The following is a 21,512-nucleotide window of genomic DNA, read 5'->3' as shown; positions in this document are numbered from 1 at the left end:
AGCAGCTGTAATATTTGGGAGCATTACATTTTTTTAAAGTTACTATTATTTTTTAAAAAAAATTAGAAACAACTTAAACTAATTTCCTTCCAATTTTCTTCTAACCATAGGTGAGGTATAAATATGTATCTCAGAAAAACCATTCAATATGTCTAGAATACAAATAGGAGGCATGCTATAATTTGAGACAATTTGCTGGTGTCAGGGTTAATAGAAGTCTCTTTTCTTGACTTGACTTACCTTTATTCAGTATTTGGAAGCTTAATGAAATATAAAGGTAAGTGCTGTGAACAAATGTAATTGCTGTTATTGCTATGGGAATATCTCAGATTGCATTGTAATTTAAAGCACTGGGACTTTAAAAACTGATCAAGTTATGTCAGAAAGGAGTTTTAAGCTGTAGAAGTCTGAATTGAGAGTGAGTGTTCTGTTCCTAGGAAGCGAAAGCAATCTAAAGATTCATCCATGTTAAAAGATTGATAAAATTTTAATAAACACAAATATTACCTCTGGTACCTGGAGAAGCTTTGTACTTGAACAGATATGGGTTTGGCCTTACAGATAGAGATGTTCTGTCTTTATATGGAATTATTCCACAAGATTAAATGAGATGTAATGTGTGTCAAGTGCCTGAGACACAGTTCCTGGCACCTAATAGACGCTTTGAAAATACAAGTTCTCTTCTTCCCCTTTGCATGCTCCACGCTTACACTGAGACGTTTATGACTATGTCATTCATAACTTTGTCCAAACCCTTTGTGAATCCCTTCTGTCATATCCTTCTGGCAAAAGAGATGTGAGTCATCCAAGAAGGAACAAAGAAGAAAATTGAAATGACAGTCTTCCAGGTACAATAAGATAACATTTTAATGAAAATTGCCAAAAATAGACTACACAGTACGAAGGCATATATAAGTTTTGTGTCACAATACACAGTTGCACACAAATATCCTTGTGGTTCTCTGAAATCAGATCAACAAATGGTAGATCAAAAAATGTTTGCTGTGCACCCATTGTGTGCCAGGAACTACGCTAGGTATCTTGAAAAAGGCAAGGACAGTAATATCTTGTCCCCCAACCTCAAGAAGTTAGAGGGGGAAACTAGTACAATTAATTGTAGGGAGACAGGCCAATGTACAGATAATTGTAACACAAAGCAGAATAAAAAACCATAAGATAGTAGGAATAGTAACGGTGGAGATGTGCATCAAATATAAAGGAAGTACAAAGGAGTGCACCAAATACCCTGCCTTCCAGGAGCTGAAAATGTACTTGAGAAATCTAGTAAGTGACAAGGTCAATATATTGCAGCAGTCAGCTGTAGCCTGGCTGACCTCCTCACTGTCTTTGCTCTCAGTCTTGGGTTTTTGTCTTCCATCTCCTAGGATAACAATCCTCCTCCTCCAAATGCCCTTTCCCCATTTCTCTGTTTTTCTGGCTCCAGCTTCAAGCCCTATGCCCTTCAAAAACCCTTACCTAAATCTTCTAAACCCCTTTCTTTGAGTTCTTTCCTCACATTCAGTTATTCCTCCATTCATTTAACAAATATTCATTGGGCCCCTACCAACTGCCAGGTCTTATTCAGATCTGGACTCAGATGTAAAAACTAAGAAGATAAAGATGCTGGCCTGTCAACATCCAATAGTAGTGTGAAAAAGAGTGCAAGCCTAGCTGGGAAAGCCTAAGAGGAATGGTGCCTGCGTGTATGATTGGTCCAGGTATCTCTAATGTAGAGAAAGCCCAAATATGACGTGAACCCATTAAAAGCCAGTACCTGTCAAGATAAAAGACTAATAAAGACAACAGAGCAATGTGCTCAAATCCAGGTCAGATAAGAAGCATGGGAGAAACATTTTAACAAAACTTTGAACTGGATCTTAGAGACCAATTGAGGGAGTTTGCTAGTGGGGAAAAGCATTCTATATAGAGGGAACAGAGGTTGGAAAAGATCATTGAGAAGTTTGTGATGTATAGAACAAAGGGTATATGGGAAAGTAGGAAGGATTAAGGTTTGAATGGAAATTGGAGTCAAGATTATGTAGAGCCTTGAATGCTGTACTAATGAGCTTTTACTTTTTTTCCTATGAAAACAAATGAACTTTGGCTTTTAGAAAGCCAACTTGGTAGAAAGTTAGAAGACACACTGCAAAGTGGAGGGATTTGAAAATGGAGACCTGTTAGGAGGTTCAGGTATACTTCTATAACATTTAGAGTCCTTAGACTTGTGTATCCCTTATCCAAAATGCTTGAGACCAAAATATTACAAATTTCAGATTTTTTCAAGGTTTTGGAACAATTGTATATACATAATAATAATTGCATACGGATTTTTTCGAGGTTTTGGAACAATTGTATATACATGATAATAATTGCATACACTAGGGATAGAACCAAATTCTAAAAACCAACTTCATTTATGCTTCATATATACCATATAAACATAGCCAGAAGATAACTTTATCATATATATATGTGTATATATATATAATACACATATATAATATGTGTATTATATATACACATATATAATATCTGATATGTATATATGAGATATTGGTACTGGAGATTGAACCAGGGTGATTTACCACTGAGCTACTTCCCTGGTTCTTTTTATTTATTTATTTTTATCTTGAGACAGGGTCTCACTAAATTACCAAGACTGGCCTGGCCTTAAACTTACCATCCTCCTGACTTAGCCTCCTGAGTCACTGGAATTACAGGTGTGTGCCACCACACCCAGCCAACACAATATTTTTAATAATTTTGTGCATAAACAAAATGAGGTATGGAATTTTCCTTTGTGGCTTCAGATCAGCACCAAAAGTCTGTGGATTTTGGAGCATTTCAGAGTTCAGAGTTTCAGATTAAAGATGCTTACACATTCTTTTGACCATCTGTGTTTTGGTTGTCTTCATTCCCTCTATGAACTTAGAAGAATAAGCACCCTCCTAGTTGGTTTTCATTCATTGAATGGACAATAAGGAAATGAGTATTTGAATAATATGTGTCAACATTTGTATTGAGAAATTTCTGAATTTGTGTATGTGTGTGTATTTTACTGGGGATTGAACCCAAGGGTCCTCTACCACTGAACCTCATTCCCAGCTCTTTTTATTTTGGGACAGGGTCTTGCTAAGTTGTTCAGGCTAGCCTTGAACTTACCATACTCCTGCCTCAGTCTCCTGAGTCATTGGGATTACAGGCACATGCCACCACAACCAGCAAGTTTTTATTTTTAAGATGGAAGAATTGGAAGAATTGGAAGCACAATTTAGTCTTTCTCTGGGAACACAATTTAACCCTAGAAGCAACCTCCTATCCTTTGCAAGAAGCCTGATGTATTCCAGCTATAGAAAAGAGGTATATCCATGGGAAAACACTAGATTTCCATGCAGGGAATGGAGTTGCAAGGCAATCCCAGCACAAATATTAGAAGTAATTAGAAATGGGACTTCAAGCATAGCCCTCATGAGATACAAAACTTGTAATGCCATAAAACCAATGATCAGAAAGTTAGTCTCAGCCTAGGAATTGGGAAGCCAAGCTGGTCAGTCAAGCACTAAGTAAGTGTGAAGAAAAGTGCAAACCTAGCTGAGAAAGTCTAAGATGAATGGAGCCTACATATATGATTGGTCCAGGTATCTCTAATATGGAGAAAGACCAAATGTGACATGACCCATAAAAAGACCAGTACCTCTCTAATTAGCACAATCACTTAGACTATTATGTATACAAATATTCTAAAGTCCAATAATGCTATTTCGATCCCATGATCTAGGGTAGAGTAAGGTAATTTTGTTTTATATAGATGTTGAACATCTCTAATCTAAAAATCCAAAATGTTCTGAAATCTGAAAAATTTTGAGCACCAACATAATTGCTCATCATCATCAGGTAGGTTTACTACCCAAACAATACTTACTCTACTTAACCAGAATGCTTTTGATGGACTGATTACATAAACTATACCTCACTAATATATGTAGTCACTTGAATAAATTAAGTCTATTTATATACAAAGTATATATTATTAATGTAAAAATCTTGTGGTGCAATCTTCTATCTAGATTTATTTGTGAGGAATAACATCTTAACAGTATTTATTCCTTGAAATGAATTTACTATATCTTTTCATTTACTTAGGTCTTCTTTAATTTCAATTTTTAATTTAAACTCTTCAATAAACAGGTCTTGTACAAATTTTGTTAAATTAACCCATAAGTATTTTATGCTTTTGATTTTATCATATGTGGTATTTCTTAAACAATTTCCAACTGTTGTCAAAATATAAAAATACCATTTATTTTATATTATCTTGAATAATATAACCTTGCTAAACTCACTTATTAGATCTAGTAACTTTTCTTTTACATTACTTTGAAAGTTTCACATATACAAATATGTCATCTGTAAATAGAGTTTTAATGCTTCCTGTATAATCTTCATGCCTTCCATTTATTTTTCTTACCTTATTGCACTGGTTGTGACCACTGGTGGGACCACCAATGCAATGCTGAGTAGTGACAAGTGAACATCTTTGTCTTGTTCCCAGTAATGGGGGGAAGCACTTAACCTTTCACTGTGAAGTGTGATGTTAGCCATAGATACTTTCAAAAAAGTCCTTCATTGCGAAGAGGAAGTCCCCTTTTATTTCTAATTTACACAGATTTTTCTCATAAATGAGTGTTGAATTTTGTCAAATGCTTTTTCTTTAGTTATTAAAATGGTATTTTTTATTCTGTTAGAACAGTAAATTGCACTGATTTTTTTGTGTTACAATAATTTTGCATTCCTGGGATAAATACTACTTGGTCATTATGTGTTATTATTTTTATATATTGTTGGATTCAGTTTGCTATAATTTGGTCAAGGGTTATTGTGTCTATGTTGATGAGAGATGTTGGCCTGTTGTTTCCTTTTCATGTAATGTCTCTGTCTGGTTTTGATATCAGGGCAATGTTGAGTTATAAAATTATTTAGTGAGGGGGTTAGGAGTATACTTCAGTGAAAGAGTACTTGCCTACTATGTGTGAGGTCCTGGGTTTGATCCCCAGGACACACCAAAAAAATTGCGAGAAAGTATCACCTCCTCTTCTGTTTTCTGAAAGTGTATATAGAATTGATACTACATCTTCCTAAAATATTTGATAGAACTCATCAATGAAAATATTTGAGTTTGGTTTTCTTTGAGGGAAGGTTTTAATTTATGAATTTGATTTCTTAATTATTAATTTGATTTCTTAATGGTTATATGGCTATTCAGATTTGCTATCACTTTTTTCATCTTTATTTTTACTTGTTCTTTTAAGATATACATGACAGTAGAGTGTATTTTGACATAGTATACATACATGGAGTATTCCAATTAGGATCCCATTCTTTTAGTTGTACATGATGTGGTGTTTCACTGGTTATATATTCATATATGAACATGAGAATTTTATGTCCAATTCATTCTATCTTTCCTATTCCCATCCCTCCTCACTTGCCTTCATTCCCCTTTGTCTAGTCCACTGAACTTCTATTTGTCCCTCCCCCACTCTTGTTATGTGTTAGCATCTGTATATCAGACAGAACATTTGACCTTTGTTTTTTTGGAATTGACTTATTTCACTTAGCATTATAGTCTCCAGATTCATCCACTTACCAGCAAAAGTCATAAAGTCATTCATTTTTATGACTGAGTAATATTCCGTTATGTATAGGTACACATTTTCTTTATCCATTTATCTGTTGAAGGGCACTTAGGTTAGTTCCATAGCTTAGCTATTGTGAATTGAGCTACTGTAAACATTGATGTGGCTGTGTCACTGTAGTATGATGATTTTAAGTCCTTTGGCTATAAACCGAGGAGTGGGATAACTGGGTCAAATGGTGGTTTCATTCCTAGTTTTCTGAGGAATCTCCATAGTGTTTTCCAGAGTGGTTGCACCAATTTGCAGTCCTACCAGCAATGTATAAGTACTTTTCGCCCCAAATTCTCACCAATGTTTATCAATTCTTGTATTCTTCATTGTCACTCTGACTGAAATGTTTAATAGGAATCATCAGTAAAAACATTTGAGCTGAGTTTTCTTTGAGGGAAGGTTTTTATTTATGAATTTGATTTCTTTAATGGTTATATGGCTATTCAGATTTACTATCACTTCTTGATTTCATGTTTATAATTTGTCTCTCAAGGAATTTGCCCATTTACTCATAATATTCCCTTATTGTTGTTTTAAAATGTTTATAGCACCTGCAGTGATAATGATCCTTTCATTCCTGATATTAGTGATATCTTTCTTTTTCCTTGATTATTTTAGCTGTGGTTTATCAACTTTATTGATGCTGGTTTTTTTAAAGAACCAACTTTTCATTTCCTTAACTTCATTTTTCTTTTCTATTTCTTTATTTCTGTTCATATTTTTGTTACTTTCTTCTGCTTACTTTGTGGATTTTTTTTATCATTTTAGTTTTCTACTTTCTTATGATAGAAACTTAGTCCATTAATTTTAAGCCTTTTTTCTTTCGAATATAAGCATTTTAAGCTGTAAGTTTCCATCTAAGCAGTACTTTAACTGCATCTCATAAATTTTGATACATTATTCTCAATTTCACTTGATTCAAAATATTTTCTTCTTTGTCGAGTTATTTAAATGTATAGGGTTTTAAAAAATAATTTCCAAATATTTGAGTATTTCCCCCCTTTTTTTTCTGTTGTGATACTTGGGTTTAAACCTAGGGCTCTGCATATGCAAGGCAAACATATTACTACTGAGTTATACTCCCAACCCTTTTTAGTTTTTATTTTGAGACAGTATGTCACTGAACTGCCCAGAAGGGCCTCAAACTTGCAATCTCCCTGCTTCAGCTTCTTCAGTACCTGGGATTATAGGTGTGTCCCACCATGACTGGCTCAATTCTTTTTAAATTTATTTTTAAATTTATTTTATGGTCCAGCATGTGATGTATCTCAGTGAATGTTTAATATGCAATTTCTAAAGAATGTGTATTCTAGTGTTATTAGGTAACATTTTCTATCATCAACTAGATCAGGTTGGTTGAGAGTGTTGTTTACATTTTCTATATTCCTACTGATTTTATACTTGCTGTCCATTGCTGTGAGAGTTGAAGTCACCATGATTTTGGATTTAGCTATTTTTCTTTTTAGTTTTATCAGTTTGGGCTTCATATATTTTGAAGCTTTGCTTTAGATGTATACACACTTAAGGTCTTTTTTTTGTACTGGGGATGAAACCCAGGGTGCTTAACCACTGAACTACATCCCTAGCCCTTTCATATATTTTATTTAGAGATAGGGCCTTGCTGAGTTTCTTAGTGCCTCTCTAAGTTGCTGAGGCTGGCTTTGAACCCATGATCCTCCTGCCTCAGCCTCTCCAGCCACTGGGATTATAGGCATATACCACCACGTCCACTTCATTATATCATCTTGATGAATTGACTCATTATTATAAGATACCCCTCTTCATCTCTGGTTATAGTCATTGTTCTGAAGGCTACTTTATCAAATTTTAATATTGCCACATGTGTTTCCTGATGACTATTATTTGTGTCAGATATCTTTTACATACTTTTATTTATCTACTTATAAATTCATATTTAAAGTGATTTCTAATATATAGCATATTGTTGAGTCATGCTTTCTTTTGAGTATGATAATCTCTGCCCTTTACTTGGAGTACTTAAACAATTTACATTTAAAGAAATTATAGATAGATATTTAAGACCATCTTCCTATTTTTTTTTCCTGTTTGTGTCATCTCATTGGGGGTTTTTTGTTTTGTTTTTTGGGTCTTTTTTTTTGGTGGGGGGAGGCGGGTACTGAGGATTGAACACAGGGGCACTCAACCACTGAGTCACATCCCCAGCCCTTTTTTGTATTTTTTTAGAGACAGGCTTTCACGGAGTTGCTTAGCACCTCATTTTTGCTGAGGCTGGCTTTGAACTCAAGATCCTCCCGCCTCAGACTCCAGAGTCACTGGAATTACAGGCATGCACCACTACACCTGGCTCATCTGTTCTTTGTTCCTTTCTTTCTTTCTATTTTCCTGATTTCTCTTGCATTAAATGATTGTGTGTGTGTGTGTGTGTGTTGCTGGGGATTGAATCTAGGATCTCGCACATGCTAGACAAGTGCTTCTCGGCAATGTACAGCCTCAGATCCAGATTAATATTTTTGGAGAGATTTCATTTTATCTTCTTATTTACATTTTGGTTATAAGTCTTGTTTTGATATTTGTGGTTGCTCTGGCATTTACAGCATGTGTTTCATGTGTTTCAGAGTCTACTGTCAAATAGTATTACATTCCTTCACATATATTATAGTATCTTTATAATGATGTTCTTCCATGTTTCCCTTTCCCTTCCTTCCTGCTACTATAGTTACATATTTTACATTTGCAAATGTTATAAACCTCTTAATACATTGTTTTGCTTTAAACAGTCAATTATATTTTCATTAAAAAATATTTTCTAGTTCAAGAAAAAAAAATCCTAAAATTTACATGAAGGAATAAAAGACCTAGGATAGCTAAAGCAACCCTGAGTAAAGGAGCAATGCTGGAGATATCACAATACCTGGTTTCAAATAATACTACAGAGCTATAATAACAAAAACAGCATGGTATTGGCATCAAAATAGACATATAGACTAATTGAATAGAATAGATAACACAGAAGCAAACCCACACAGAAAAAGTCATCTGATCCTTGACAAAGGAATCAAAAACATCATACATGAAAAAATGAATGCTTTTTAAAAAAAATCTTTGAGAATACTATGGTAACAAAAAGGAAAACCTAGGTTCAAAATGGAAGAAATTGGAAAGGCCCTTGTATTTACCAGAAATTAAGAATCTATAAGATACTACGAACACGGGATCTATCAAAAAAATAAATTTCAAAAATGGTTACAACAACTGTTTTCTAAGGAAATGTATTCCTGCCTGAGAGATAACAGAACAAATAAATGACTATTCATAATCATAAAAAAAAATCATACATTGGAGAAAAGACAGTCTTTTTAACAAATGGTACTGGGAAAACTGGATAACCTTGTGTAGAAGAATGAAACTAGATCCCTCTCACCCTATACAAAAGGCAACTCAAAATGGGTTAAAGACCTGGGAATTAGACCAGAAATTTTGCAACTTCTAGAAGAAAACGTATGGGAAACACTCCAACACACAGGTGCAGGCAGGTACTTCCTCAATAGAACTCCTAAAGCTAAGGAAATAATACCAAGAGCCTACAGAATGGGGAAAATCTTTGTCAACTACACTTCCAAAAGGGGATTAATATCCATAATATATAAATAACTCAAAAAATTTAACACTAAAAAATTACCCAATCAATAAATAAGCAAATGAACTAAACAGATATTTCTCAAAAGAAGAAACACAAATGGCCAGCAAATATATGAAAAAATTTAAACATCCTTAGCAATCAGACAAATGCAAATCAAAACTACACTAAAAATTTCATCTCACTTTAATTAGGATGACAGTCATCAAGAATACAAATGATAATAAATGCTCGTGAGGATGTGGTAAAAAAGGTATTTACAGTCTCTTGGTGGGACTGTAAATTAGTACAGCCACTATGGAAATGAATGTGGATGTTACTCAAAACACTAGGAATGGAACCATCATATGACCCAGGTACACCAGTGCTCAGTGTTTATCCTGAGGAATTAAAGTCAGCATACCAGAGCAATACATGGATACCCATGTTTATAGCAGCACAATTCACAAGAGCAAAGTTATGGAACCAGCCTAGGTGCCCATCAGCAGAAAAATGGATAAACAAAATATGGCATATATACACAATGGAGTTTTATTCAGCCATAAAGAAGAATGAAATTATGGCATTTGCCAGTAAATGAATGGAACTGGAGACCATAATTTTGAGCAGAGTAAGTCAGGCTCAGAGAGAAAAGTATCATGTTATTTCTCATATGTGGAAGCTAAAAGGAAAAAAATTCTTAAAAAGCATGGGGGGGCACTTTTTAAAGTGAGAAGAGAGACCAGTAGGGTAGAGGATGGATTTGGGGGAGAGAACAAGGCAGGATGGGGATAGGAGCAGGGGAGTGCAATAGATCAAATTATATTTTATATATATGCACAAATATGCCATGAAGAACCCCACTATTCAGTGTAATTGATATGTACCAATAAAATAACAAAATGTTTACTAGTTAATTTAAAATAAGAATAGTAAGTCTAGTACATATTGGCACCAATCACATGTTTTGATGAAAAATAACTATTTTATAAGACTAAACATTTTTATGAGAAGATGCCATTGTTGCACACTTCTGCCCATTTCTTTACTGTCTGGCAAAGTACATGACAGCTAACTTGTCATACCTGCTTCTACTTCCAATGTGGTTTTTTTAGTTTTAGATGGATACAATATCTTTATTTATTTATTTTTTATGTGGTGCTGAGGATCTAACCTAGTGCCTCACACATGCTAGGTGAGTGCTCTTCCACTGAGCCACAACCCTGGCCCTCCAATGTTTTTTGATATGCTGTTTTTGTTAAAGTATATGAAGAAAACACAGATTCACAGAGATACATATCTAGAAAGGGGAAGAATATTCTAATAACTTTTTCAGATGAGAGTATGTGAATTCTTCCTTGATAATATACCAAAATTCTACAAATGATAGGTTCTTAAAAAGTTAATGCAATATGAAATCTGAAACCATATCTGAACTTTTTAATATATCATACATTAAAATTCATTGATCATCACACATCTTATACATGTTGACAATTTGGAAAATATTGGTCCACTAAGTTATACTAATAATCTAAAAGTTGATACATTTTATGGAGTGTCAAAAATTCACATTGATATCATCTCTGATCTCCGGGGGGGAGGGGGCTTAAATCCTGGGAGACTGTCAAGCTTACAGTAGCAAAATGAAGTTTTCAAAAATTATCATTTTCACTCAAAAAACACCATCATTGGCAAAAAATACTACCAGTTGTTGACCATGAAGTGATAGGCTGACTTCATTTTTGAGAAAATATTTGTCAGATACCCAAATACTTAACTACGATTTATCCATTCTTTTCAAGCAAAAAGAATATTCCATGAAAAATGTAGCTAGTTAAGCTCACAACTTAATCACAGATGTTCTTTTCCTCAAGACAACTACTACAGTTAATACCAAAAACACCTTGTGCATACTCCCTGTTTTGTTATGCAAAATATTAAATCCAGGAGCTGGGGGTGTAACTCAATGGTAGAGCACTTGCCTATCATGCACAAAGCCCTGGGTTCTATCCCAACACTGCAAAAGAAAAAAGAAAAACAAAACGAAATCCAGCATCAAAATTTAATAAAAGTGGGCTGGGGAGATAGCTCAGTTGGTAAAGTGCTTGCCTTACAAGCACAGGGCCCTGGGTTCGATCCCCAGCACCGCAAAAAAAAGAAAAAGAAAAAAGAAAAAAATTTTTACAAAGTAATAATTTTTAGTGATTCATCAAATACATTCTTAAGTGAGACTGGATTTTTTGTGACATGGCAGTAAAGAATACAATAACTGCTGGTATACTTTGTTGCTTCTCCCTTAATTTGTACCATGGTGCCATGCTTTTGTACCTCTGTGCAAACAAAGTTGTTCCAGCATAAACCATGAAATTCAAGAATGTTGTTCAGCACTTGAATATTTTAGCACCGCTTGTGTTGTTGCCAACCATTCACATAAAAGAAGGTCTTCTTCAAAGAAGTGCTGATACCACATGACTACAAGCAAAACAGCAAGTCCAGCCACATTATAGGTTTGTATGGAAGGTGAGAGCACAATTCAGAAATTGAGATGCAAACCATGTCTTCATGTTTACAGCTAAATGTTTAAATAAACAAGTTACTGTGCCACTGAGAAAAGGCAGTGCCATGAGTTGTTTTACTAACTTTTCATCTAGTCGGCTGTGAGCAATGTCAACTGTCTAAGGCTTTATTGGTCTATAAGCTATTGTGTGCAATTCTCCAGCCAATGCAATACAATAACTTCCCCATACGATCTTCCATTGCTGTTTCATTTCTAGTTTGAAAAGTTAACACAAACAAATTTTAGCTTCTAATGAGTTCATCATGTCTACACTTAAAACATGCAATGAGTGAATGGTCTGAGAGTAATGCCACAACTCAAATGATGAATTATTTTGAAAATATCAAAAAATGTTCTATTGCATAAGACACTAAGGTAAATTAATGACATATTTAAAAGGCTACTTTAAAATGACATACTAAGAACCCATTAATTTACATAAATAATATGCAATAATTATAATAAAAACATTTTTTAAAGATAACTTTAGTCATATTTTCATTTCTTATTTATAATTTCCAATTTCTTTGAAGTAAATCCCTTCCTTCCATGAGTCAGAATCCTCACTGATGCTTCAATTTCTTCTTTTTCAGCTTTTATAAAAATAGAAGTTGCAGCACTGGTTTGAAAAAGCAAGTGTTTTAATCTCCCTTTGTTAAGCCAACAATCAGAACCATGATGACTACAGTTTACAACAATTTATTATATATTTTATAAAGAACTAGAAGAGCGGAGTTCTAAGACTCACAGCAGAAAGAAATAATAATTGGTGAAGAAGATAGAAGTTCTCATTACCCTAATTTGAGCATTATACAAATACATGTATCAAATTATTGCACTGTGCCCCATGAATATATACAATTATGATGTGTCAATTAAATTTTTTAAGAAAACAAAAATCAAGTCAGGCATGGTGGTGCATGCATGTAATCCCAGTGGCTCAGGAGGCTGGGGCAAGAGGATCTTGAGTTCAAAGCCAGCCTCAGCAAAAGTGAGGTGCTAAGCAACTCAGTGAGAGCCTGTCTCTAAATAAAATACAAAATAGGGCTAGAAATGTGGCTTGGTGGTTGTGTACCCTTGAGTTCAACCCCTGGTATTAAAAATAATAAATAAATAAATAAATAAATAAATAAATAAAATCAAACAAAAAAGATACAATATATGAACAGTAATCAAAAGAAAGCATGATTGCCAGCTCCTGCAAAATAATGAAACTCTTCTTACCATATAATCCAGCAATTGCATTCCTGGGCATTGTTTCTAGAGAAATGGAAATTTCATGTACACAACTATACACAAATAAACATTTAATAGCCAAGATTGAAAACAACCCCAAAGTCCTTTCGTTTATAAATGATTCCACAAATTATACATCTAACAAATGTACAGAAGTTGTACATCCACATCATGGAATACTACTCAGCCCTAAAAGGGAATGAATGTTGATTCATGGAACAACTTAGATGGATATAAAAGGAATTATGCTGAGTGAAAAAAACTACTCTCAAATGGTCATAAACTGCATGATTCCATTTATATCATATCTAAATGTAAAAAATCATAGAAATTAAGAACATGTTACTGATTTCAACGGATTAGAGATGGGATGAGGAAGAGACAAAGACAGTTGTGGCATAATAATATAACACAAAGGGAGATCGTTGTGGTGATTGATCAGGTCTATATTCTGACTGTGGTGATGGTTACATCAGTCCATACACATGATAAAACTGCACAGAACTAAATATACACACACCATTTTTCTTTCAATTTACCTACATTATTATATTTGAACACTTTTTTCTTGTGGTGCTGGGGATCAATCCTATAGCCTCGTTCATGCTCTACACATTACACCAATGCATTGTTACACACCTAGACTCATTATATTTGAAGTGAGTTTGCTATGGTTTAGATAGGAGGTGTCACCCAAAAGTTCATGTGAGAAAAAAATGCAAAAAAGTTTAGAGATGAAATGATTGGGTTATGAGAGCCTTAACCTAATCAGTGCATTAATCCATGTGAAATGGATTAGCTGGATGATGATGTAAATGGGTGGATGTGGCTGGAAGAGGTAGGTTGCTGAGGCGGTGCCTTTGGAGTTTATATTTTTTTCTGGTTGGTGGAGCTCTGTCTCTGCCTCTTGATTGTCATGTTCGGAGATGCTTTCCCCTGCCACATCCTTCTGCCATGGTAATCACCCTCAGAATTGCCCAGAGTAATGGAGTCAGCTGTCTATGAACTGAACCTCTGAAACCATGAGCACCAAATAAAAAATTTTCTCCTCTATGTTGTTCTTGTCAGGTCTTTTGACCACAGCAGCAAAACAGCTGATGAAAACAGTTTCTTAGAAACATAATGGGTCATTTTTTTTAAAATCCAGTCTACCAATCTCTGTTTTTTAATCAGTGTATTTTGACCATTTATTTTTAATGTAGTTTTGATATGTTGGGGATTAGTTCTGGCATTTTATGTTTGCTCTCTTTTTATTCCCTCTATTCTGTCTTCTGCCTTCACACTGGTTATTTGGACTTTTTAAATAATTTTAGTTTTATTTATCTATTTTTGATTGTATCAATTTGTATAGATTTTTAGTGGATACTTTAGGTATTAGGTTATACATATGTACCTTATCACAGTCTACTGATGTCAATGTTTAACCACTTTGAGTGAAGAAATGTTTCCTCTGTTTATAACATATTTTAAATATTTCATCTACATGCATTTAGAACCATATTGGACGGTATTATAGTTTTTGTTTTAACCATCAAACAGAATTTTAGAAAATTCAAGTGGATAAGGAAAGCTTGTTGTATTTACCTATAGTTTTACTCTTTAATTTCTCCTATGTTCCTTCCTGATGCTCTATGATTTCTTCTTTTATCATTTCCTTGCTATTCAGAGAACTTACTTTTTCCATTCTCTTAGAGTAGGTCTGCTGACAAGTAGCCTTTTTTTTTCCCCTTCATCTGAGTGCATGGATTTCTCTTTTCCTCCTGAAGGATATTTTCACGTGGTATAGAATTCTGGGTTGGTAGTTGTTTTCTTTCAGCACTTAAAGGTGTGCCTCTTCCTTCTGGCCTCCATGGTTTCTGATAATAAATCCACTGTTATTCAAAGCATTGTGCCCATATGAGTAATGCATCATTTCTCTCTTGCTGTTTCAAGACTTTTCATCTATTTTTGCAATATCTCCTCTGGGACTCTGATGACACCGATATTCCAACTTTTGTTCTTGTCCCAAAAGGCCCTGAGACCCTGTTCCTTTTTTGTGTTTTCTCTCCTGTTGTTCAGATTGAATAATTTTTATTGTTCTGTTTTCAAGTTCACTGATTCTTTTCTCTGTCACCTCCGTTCTTCTGTTTAGCCCACTCAGCATTTTTTGGTTATTATGCTTTTCTTAAATTTTCATTTGATTATTATGTTTTCTATTTCTTTGCTAATACTTTCTTTTTTATTTTACTTCTAGTGTGCTTGTAATTGCTCATTGAAACTTTTAAAAAAATATTTATTTAGTTGTATATGGGCACAACATCTTTATTTATTTTTTATGTGGTGCTGAGGATCGAACCCAGTGCCTCACACGTGGGAGGCAAGCGCTCTACCATTTAGCTTTGGCCCCAGCCCAAAACTTTTCTTTTTTCTGTATTGGGGATTGAACCCAGAGCCTCACACATGCTAGGCAAGCACTCTACCACTGAGCTACAACCCCAGTCCTCATTGAAACATTCTTATGATGACTGCTTTAAAGTTTTTTATCAGATAATGTGAGCATATGTACCATCTTGATGTTGACATTTGGTGATTATCTTTTCTCACTCAAATGGAGATTTTCCTGATTCCTGGCATAATGATCGAATTTTTCTTGGAACCCTTTAGATTTTGGGTCTTATATGGCAACCCTGTATTCTATGCTGACTCATCAGGTTAGTAAGCCTGTGACTTTCTGCTTGAGCTCTACCACCCAACACATCAAATACATGTAAATATGACTTTATCACTCAGTGTGGTTCCATTATTTCAAGGGTTGAGTTCCCTGTATTTCTGCCTGGTTTGGAATATTTCCTAATACCTTCCAACAATTTATCATAAAGGATAGTCTGATCGAAGACATTCCATCACTAACAGAAGTCAGAAGTCAAGAGTCACTGTTCTTATATACCTTTTGCAATATTTGCCATGTATATATGACTTCTTAAAAAATCTAAACATATTTTTGTAATTAAAACCTAAAATATTAGGTAAATTTATTTATCAGACCTCCTTTCATTGACTAACTTTAGGAAGGGTATGTACTAGGAAAATCGAGCTGAAATCCAATTCAACCAGTCTATGCCTCAGTTTCCTCACCTATTAATTGGAGATTAATGTAAAGATTAAGTATGTTGATCAAGAAGCCGGGTGCAATGGTGCACACCTCTAGTCCCAGCTGCCCTGGAGGCTGAGGAAAGAGGATAGCAAGTTGCAGACCAGCATAAGCAACTTAGTGAGACCCTGCCTCAAAAGTAAAACAAAAAGCAAACCAAGAAAAACCAATGTAATTGTCAAAGTGAAGTTCTTAGAGCAGTGGCTATTGTATAGTAAGCACTCACTAAGTTTTAGATGTTAACTAATTAACATCATTAACAAGTACTGATAAAGCTCTTATAGCTTTGTCCCTCGATGCTGAGAATTTGGTACCCAGTGAATGCCTAATAAAGAAACTGAACAAGGTATTGTATTTGGTGCTTTGTAGATTTAGCCTAACAGTCCTTGTTAACGCTGACCACTCATGTAATGAGACGTTGAAAACATCTAGATGAAATTTTATCACCTTCAATGAGTGAAAATGAGTATGAATAAAGACAAATAGTGGAAATTGTATGTTTTAGTTGTATATTTAAAGTCATAGTACCAAGCTTTCAGCAAACTATCCTCTTATTATAGAAAGACTTCATATCGGTAGGATTTAGGAACTGTTTGAGGAAAGAACTTGATAATTATTAAGCACCAGTTATATCGCTAATACATCTATATGCAAGACCCTTTACATGTATTATTTTGTACCTGTCTTTTAGCAACCCTGAGTGGTAGAAATTATCCCCTATTTACTAATAAGAAAAGTAAGACTCAAAGTAACTTGCCCAGAATCAACTAATAAAATAGCATATCCAGGATTCAAACTCAAATCTGTCCAATTTCTGGGTTTATCCTCTTTTCTCTACTTTCAGTGATAAGACCCAAGATTTTGACGTAAGGACTACATGGGAGAAAAAAATATTAAACTTCTACTACAGGTCAGACAATGTGCCATATGCATTATTTCATTTGGTTCTCAAAGCATTCTTTTATTTAATCCTCACAACAACTCTATGAGAAAAAAGAGAATTAACATTTGTTGAGCATCCACCATGTGCATAACACTTCAGTAGGGCTTCTATAAATTATCTCACATGGTCTAACAGCCCAGTGAAACTGGTATTATCCTGACAGCTAAGAAGAAGCTGAACTGAGCTTTCACCACACTTGCCTGCCTCCCAGTGCAGCTCTAAAGGACACCCCTCCAGGACACATATTTCTAAACATTTTCCTAAACATTCACTCCACAAAACACTTTTGAAGTACAGTCCAGAAATACAAAGGTCTCTCCATACCAGAGGTTTTTAATCTTTTGGGTGGTCATGGACCCCTTTTGAAAATCTCATGGGTCCTCCTCCCAGATAAGTGCTTATATACACACAGTTTGAGGTACAATTTCAGAGCATCCAGCAATTTCCCAAGCACATCAATGGGCTCTTTGTTTAAAACAAACAGAAACCTGCTCTAAAGAACAGAAACAAATCTTAGAAAAAAAGAGAGCTTATTATTGCTTCATTATTGAGTTTTACAAATCCTCTAGAACACTAACACCTATAATTGACCATTCTATTATATTTCACAAAATAGATGGGAGTTCTGTTTCTGTTTTGGTTTTTCAGTCCCAGCCCTATTGGTGTTTCTTGTGGTATAATTCTTTGTTGTGGGGGGACTGTACTTTGCATTATGGGATGCTGATCAACAGCCTTTGCCTCTACACACTAGATGCTAGTAGCACAGTCCCTGCTCCTCTCTCAGTTTCAACAGCCAAGTTGGCAAACATTGCCAAATGCCCCAGGGGGCAGGACAAATTGCCCCCTGTTGAGAAATACTGGTTTATTGTAATTATAATCATTCTTGAGTTACTTGCAAGCATACAGGGCCTAAAAACCAGGAAAAAAGTATATATTTTTCTTGATTGATTAACAACTGTTCAACTGCATTGAGCAATTTGGATCATTTCAATAATTTAATAATTAGGGCCAGGTGTAGTGGTGCATGCCTATAATACCCATGACTGGGAAGACTGAGGCAGGAGGATCGATAGTTTGAGGCCAGCCTCAGCATCTATGCGAGGCTCTAAGCAATTTAGTGAGAACGGCCTCAAAATAAAAAAAAAAAAAATTAAAAGGACTGATAATATGGCTCAGTGATAAAGTACCTCTGTGTTCAACTCCCAGAACCAAAAAATAAAGTAATTAGATGAATGGGTAGGGTGTTTATTACCTAAAATACCAAAACGAAAGTTTGTATAGCCCCCCTGCTCAGCTGATTGATTAATTGATTGACTTATTCATTTAGTTACTACTTATTGAATGCTAACAATGTGCCACACATTGTGCCAAGTGCTAAGGCTACAATGGTGAACAGTGTAGATGTGGTCCCCATGTCACATAACTTAAAATCCAATGAGGAATGCAGACTAAAGAACAAGTAAAAATTAAAAACTACAAACTATGAAAAATGTCATAAAGGAAGGTCAGAGTGTGGAGAAAGAGACAAACAAAGGGATTTAGATAGGGTTGCTAAGATAGGGCTCTGTGAAGATGTGACATTTAGGGCAGAACTTGAAGACTGAAAGGAGTCAGCCAGGAAGAAAGGAAGGGGGAGCGCAGTGAAGAGAGAGAAAAGAGAAAGAGGCAGCGTAGGCTACCATGTACAGAAACTCTTGAGACAAAAAAGAACTTGTTGTATTCTGGGTACAAAAAGAAAGCCACTGTGGCTGGGGCTAGTGAGTGAGGGGTGAGAGGTATGAGATGGAATAGGCAGGAACCAGACCTTACAGGCCTGTAGGCCATGGAGAAGTGTCGAATCTCATTCTTAATAGAGTGGGAAGCCACTGAGGATTTTTAACAGGAGAGGTATGGTTTAATACATGTTTTAAAACCACTCTGGCTGTGGTGTGGAGCGGGGCAGGGGAGCCCAGGAGCAAGAATGCAAGTATGAGGACCAGTTAGGAGACTGATGCCAATTGACAGATAATAGTGGTGACAATGAAGATTAGGAGAATAATATATTTTAGTTATAGAATTGACATATGTGCTGATGAATCAGATGTAGATGGAAAAGAGAGGAATCAAGGTTTCTGACTTGAATAATTAAATGGACAGTAGAATGACTTATTGAAATGGAAAAGAAAAGCCAGGTGTTAGCACACACCTTTAATTCCAGCAACTTGGAAGGCTGAGGCAGGAAGATCACAAGTTCAAGGCCAGCCCAGCAACTTTAGTGAGACCCTGTCTCAAAATAAAAAATGAAAAAGGGCTGGGGATGTAGCTCAGTGTTGAAGCACCCATGGGTACAATCCCCAGTACAAAAGAGAGATGGGGGGAGGGAGAGGGAGGGAAGGGAAGGGTGGGGAATGAAAAAAAAAGAACTAGCTTGGTAAAAGAGAAAGAGAAGTATTCCTTTTGATCAAGTAAGCCAGTAATATACACACCTAACTAGCTATTCAGTGAAGAGGGAATCCCTTGTGTTCACCACAGACTTACTAAGCACTTGTTGTGTGCTGGGCCCTGTGGTAAGTGATGAGGGTACAAAGAAGTAAAACTCCATGTCCATTTTCTCAAAGAGCTTACAGTCCAATAAGGGAGACAGACATACAAGCAGACAACTTTAATTGGCCATGTTCAGTGCTCTAAGTATGCACAGAGACTATAAAGTCACAGAACAGAGTCAATGGGGGGTGTTGTGGGGGGCAGAGGAGGTATCCTAAAGATGATGTCTGAACTGAGGACTGGGATGAATACTAGCCAGGCAAGCATGTGAAAACAGGAAGTGAAAGAAACAGCAATAGAAAGGCACAGAGCTGTGAAACAGCATGATGTGTTTAGGAAACTGTAAACAATGCAATATTATAAGAACAGAAACTCAAAAACAGGGAATGATAAGAAATGAGGCTAGATGCACAATATTGAGAACAGCTGACTATTATTGAGCACTTATATGCCAGGCACATTACTAAGTACCTTCCATGGATAGCTCATTTAATCCTCACAATTACAATACAGATACAGAAGCTGAGACAAAGGGAGATTGTGTGCCTTGTCCAGAGTTACACACAGTCAAAGCTGAGATTCAAACCAGGCAGTTTAACTCCAGAGCCTATGCTCTTAACCACAGTAAATTTTAAGTGTCATGTTAAAGAACCGAGAATGTACCTGTTAGCAGGACTGAGTCATGAAAGGGCAGTGACGTGGTCAGATCTGTGTTTCAATGAGATGACTCAGAATGATTTAAAGAGGCCTGGCTAGAGACTGCTGCAATATATCAGGCAAGTGATGAAAAGAGTTTGAAGTAGGGATGGAGACGAGGGGAAGATTTAAGAAATGTTTAGGGGATAGAATTAGCACAACTTGGTGATTAATTGGATTCTGGGGGCAAAGGAGAGGGAGAAATCTGAGATGTCACCATGTTTTCTAGTTTGGGAGACTGGATGATGTTACTAGGTAACAAATACAGGAGGAGGAACACTGAAAGTGAGGCTTTTTTTATGTTGAGTACTAGGTGCCTATGGAACATTCAAGAGAATCCATTCAAAATGCGATATGACGAGTCTGGGGGGATAATCATGACTGGATCTAGCCTAAAAATCAAGAGTATGTACAAGGTGGTTAAAATCATGAGAGTGGATGAGATTACCCATGGAGAGTAGTAAGAGGGTGACCTTAGGGCCAATGAGGGAATCTTAAGAGAATTTCAAGTTTTAAGCAACCAGCAAAAACAAGTTCACAAAGGACACTGAAAAAACACGTTGACAAAGATAAAGGATACTGCAGTGTTTAAAATCATGGACTCTGGACCCACTCTGTGAGTTTACATCCTATAGGCTCTGTTACTTAACAGCTTTGTGACGTTGAGCAAGTTAAGCTTTGGTTGTTTGAGGATTAAATGTGCATGTAATGTGTGTAAAGCCCTTAGTATAGTCCATGATAAACAGTATTAGCTAATGCTTATAGGAAGAAAACCAGAGAAGATCTTGAAACCCAGAAGTCAAAAGTTTAAAAGATGTAGAGAATGCTGAGATGTGTCAAAAGCCTCTGAAAGGTCTAGTCAGCAAAGGATTTATCTGAAGTATGGATTAGATTTGGCAACATGGAGGCTTTGGGTGACCTTGCTGATAGGAATTTCAACAGAGTGGAGCAGGCAAGGCCAGGTGATAACAGGTTGAGTGGTGATTACATGGTAAAGAAAATGGTAGCAATAGGGAGAGCTAACTCTTTCAAGAAGCTTGCCGTTTAAGAAGAATATTCTCAAGTTAAAAAAGAAATTTGTACAAGAATGCTTACTTAGCTTTGTCTATGATAGCAAAACAATGGAACAGTCCTAAATG

The 21,512-nt window shown here is 35.6% G+C and overlaps 1 protein-coding gene across 3 annotated transcripts in view; it reads left to right on the top strand.

The window, feature by feature from the left end:
* Hdac8 (histone deacetylase 8) overlaps positions 1-21,512 on the top strand; it is a 222,296-nt gene that overhangs the window by 101,259 nt on the left and 99,525 nt on the right. The window contains exon 10 of one of the 3 annotated variants that reach the window (XM_047536458.1): positions 12,439-12,668. The exons of the other annotated variants lie outside the window; for them this stretch is intronic. Coding sequence (XP_047392414.1) covers positions 12,439-12,447 — 9 coding nt within the window. The 3' untranslated portion in view covers positions 12,448-12,668. Of the gene's footprint in view, positions 1-12,438; positions 12,669-21,512 lie in introns of those variants that run through there. 3 annotated transcript variants of the gene reach the window in all.

This window comes from Sciurus carolinensis, chromosome X (assembly GCF_902686445.1).
Source record: "Sciurus carolinensis chromosome X, mSciCar1.2, whole genome shotgun sequence".
In the NCBI taxonomy this organism is placed as follows: Eukaryota; Metazoa; Chordata; class Mammalia; order Rodentia; family Sciuridae; genus Sciurus; species Sciurus carolinensis.
The sequence above is the reverse complement of the archived record's forward strand: the minus strand, read 5'-3'. Positions and strand labels throughout refer to the sequence as shown.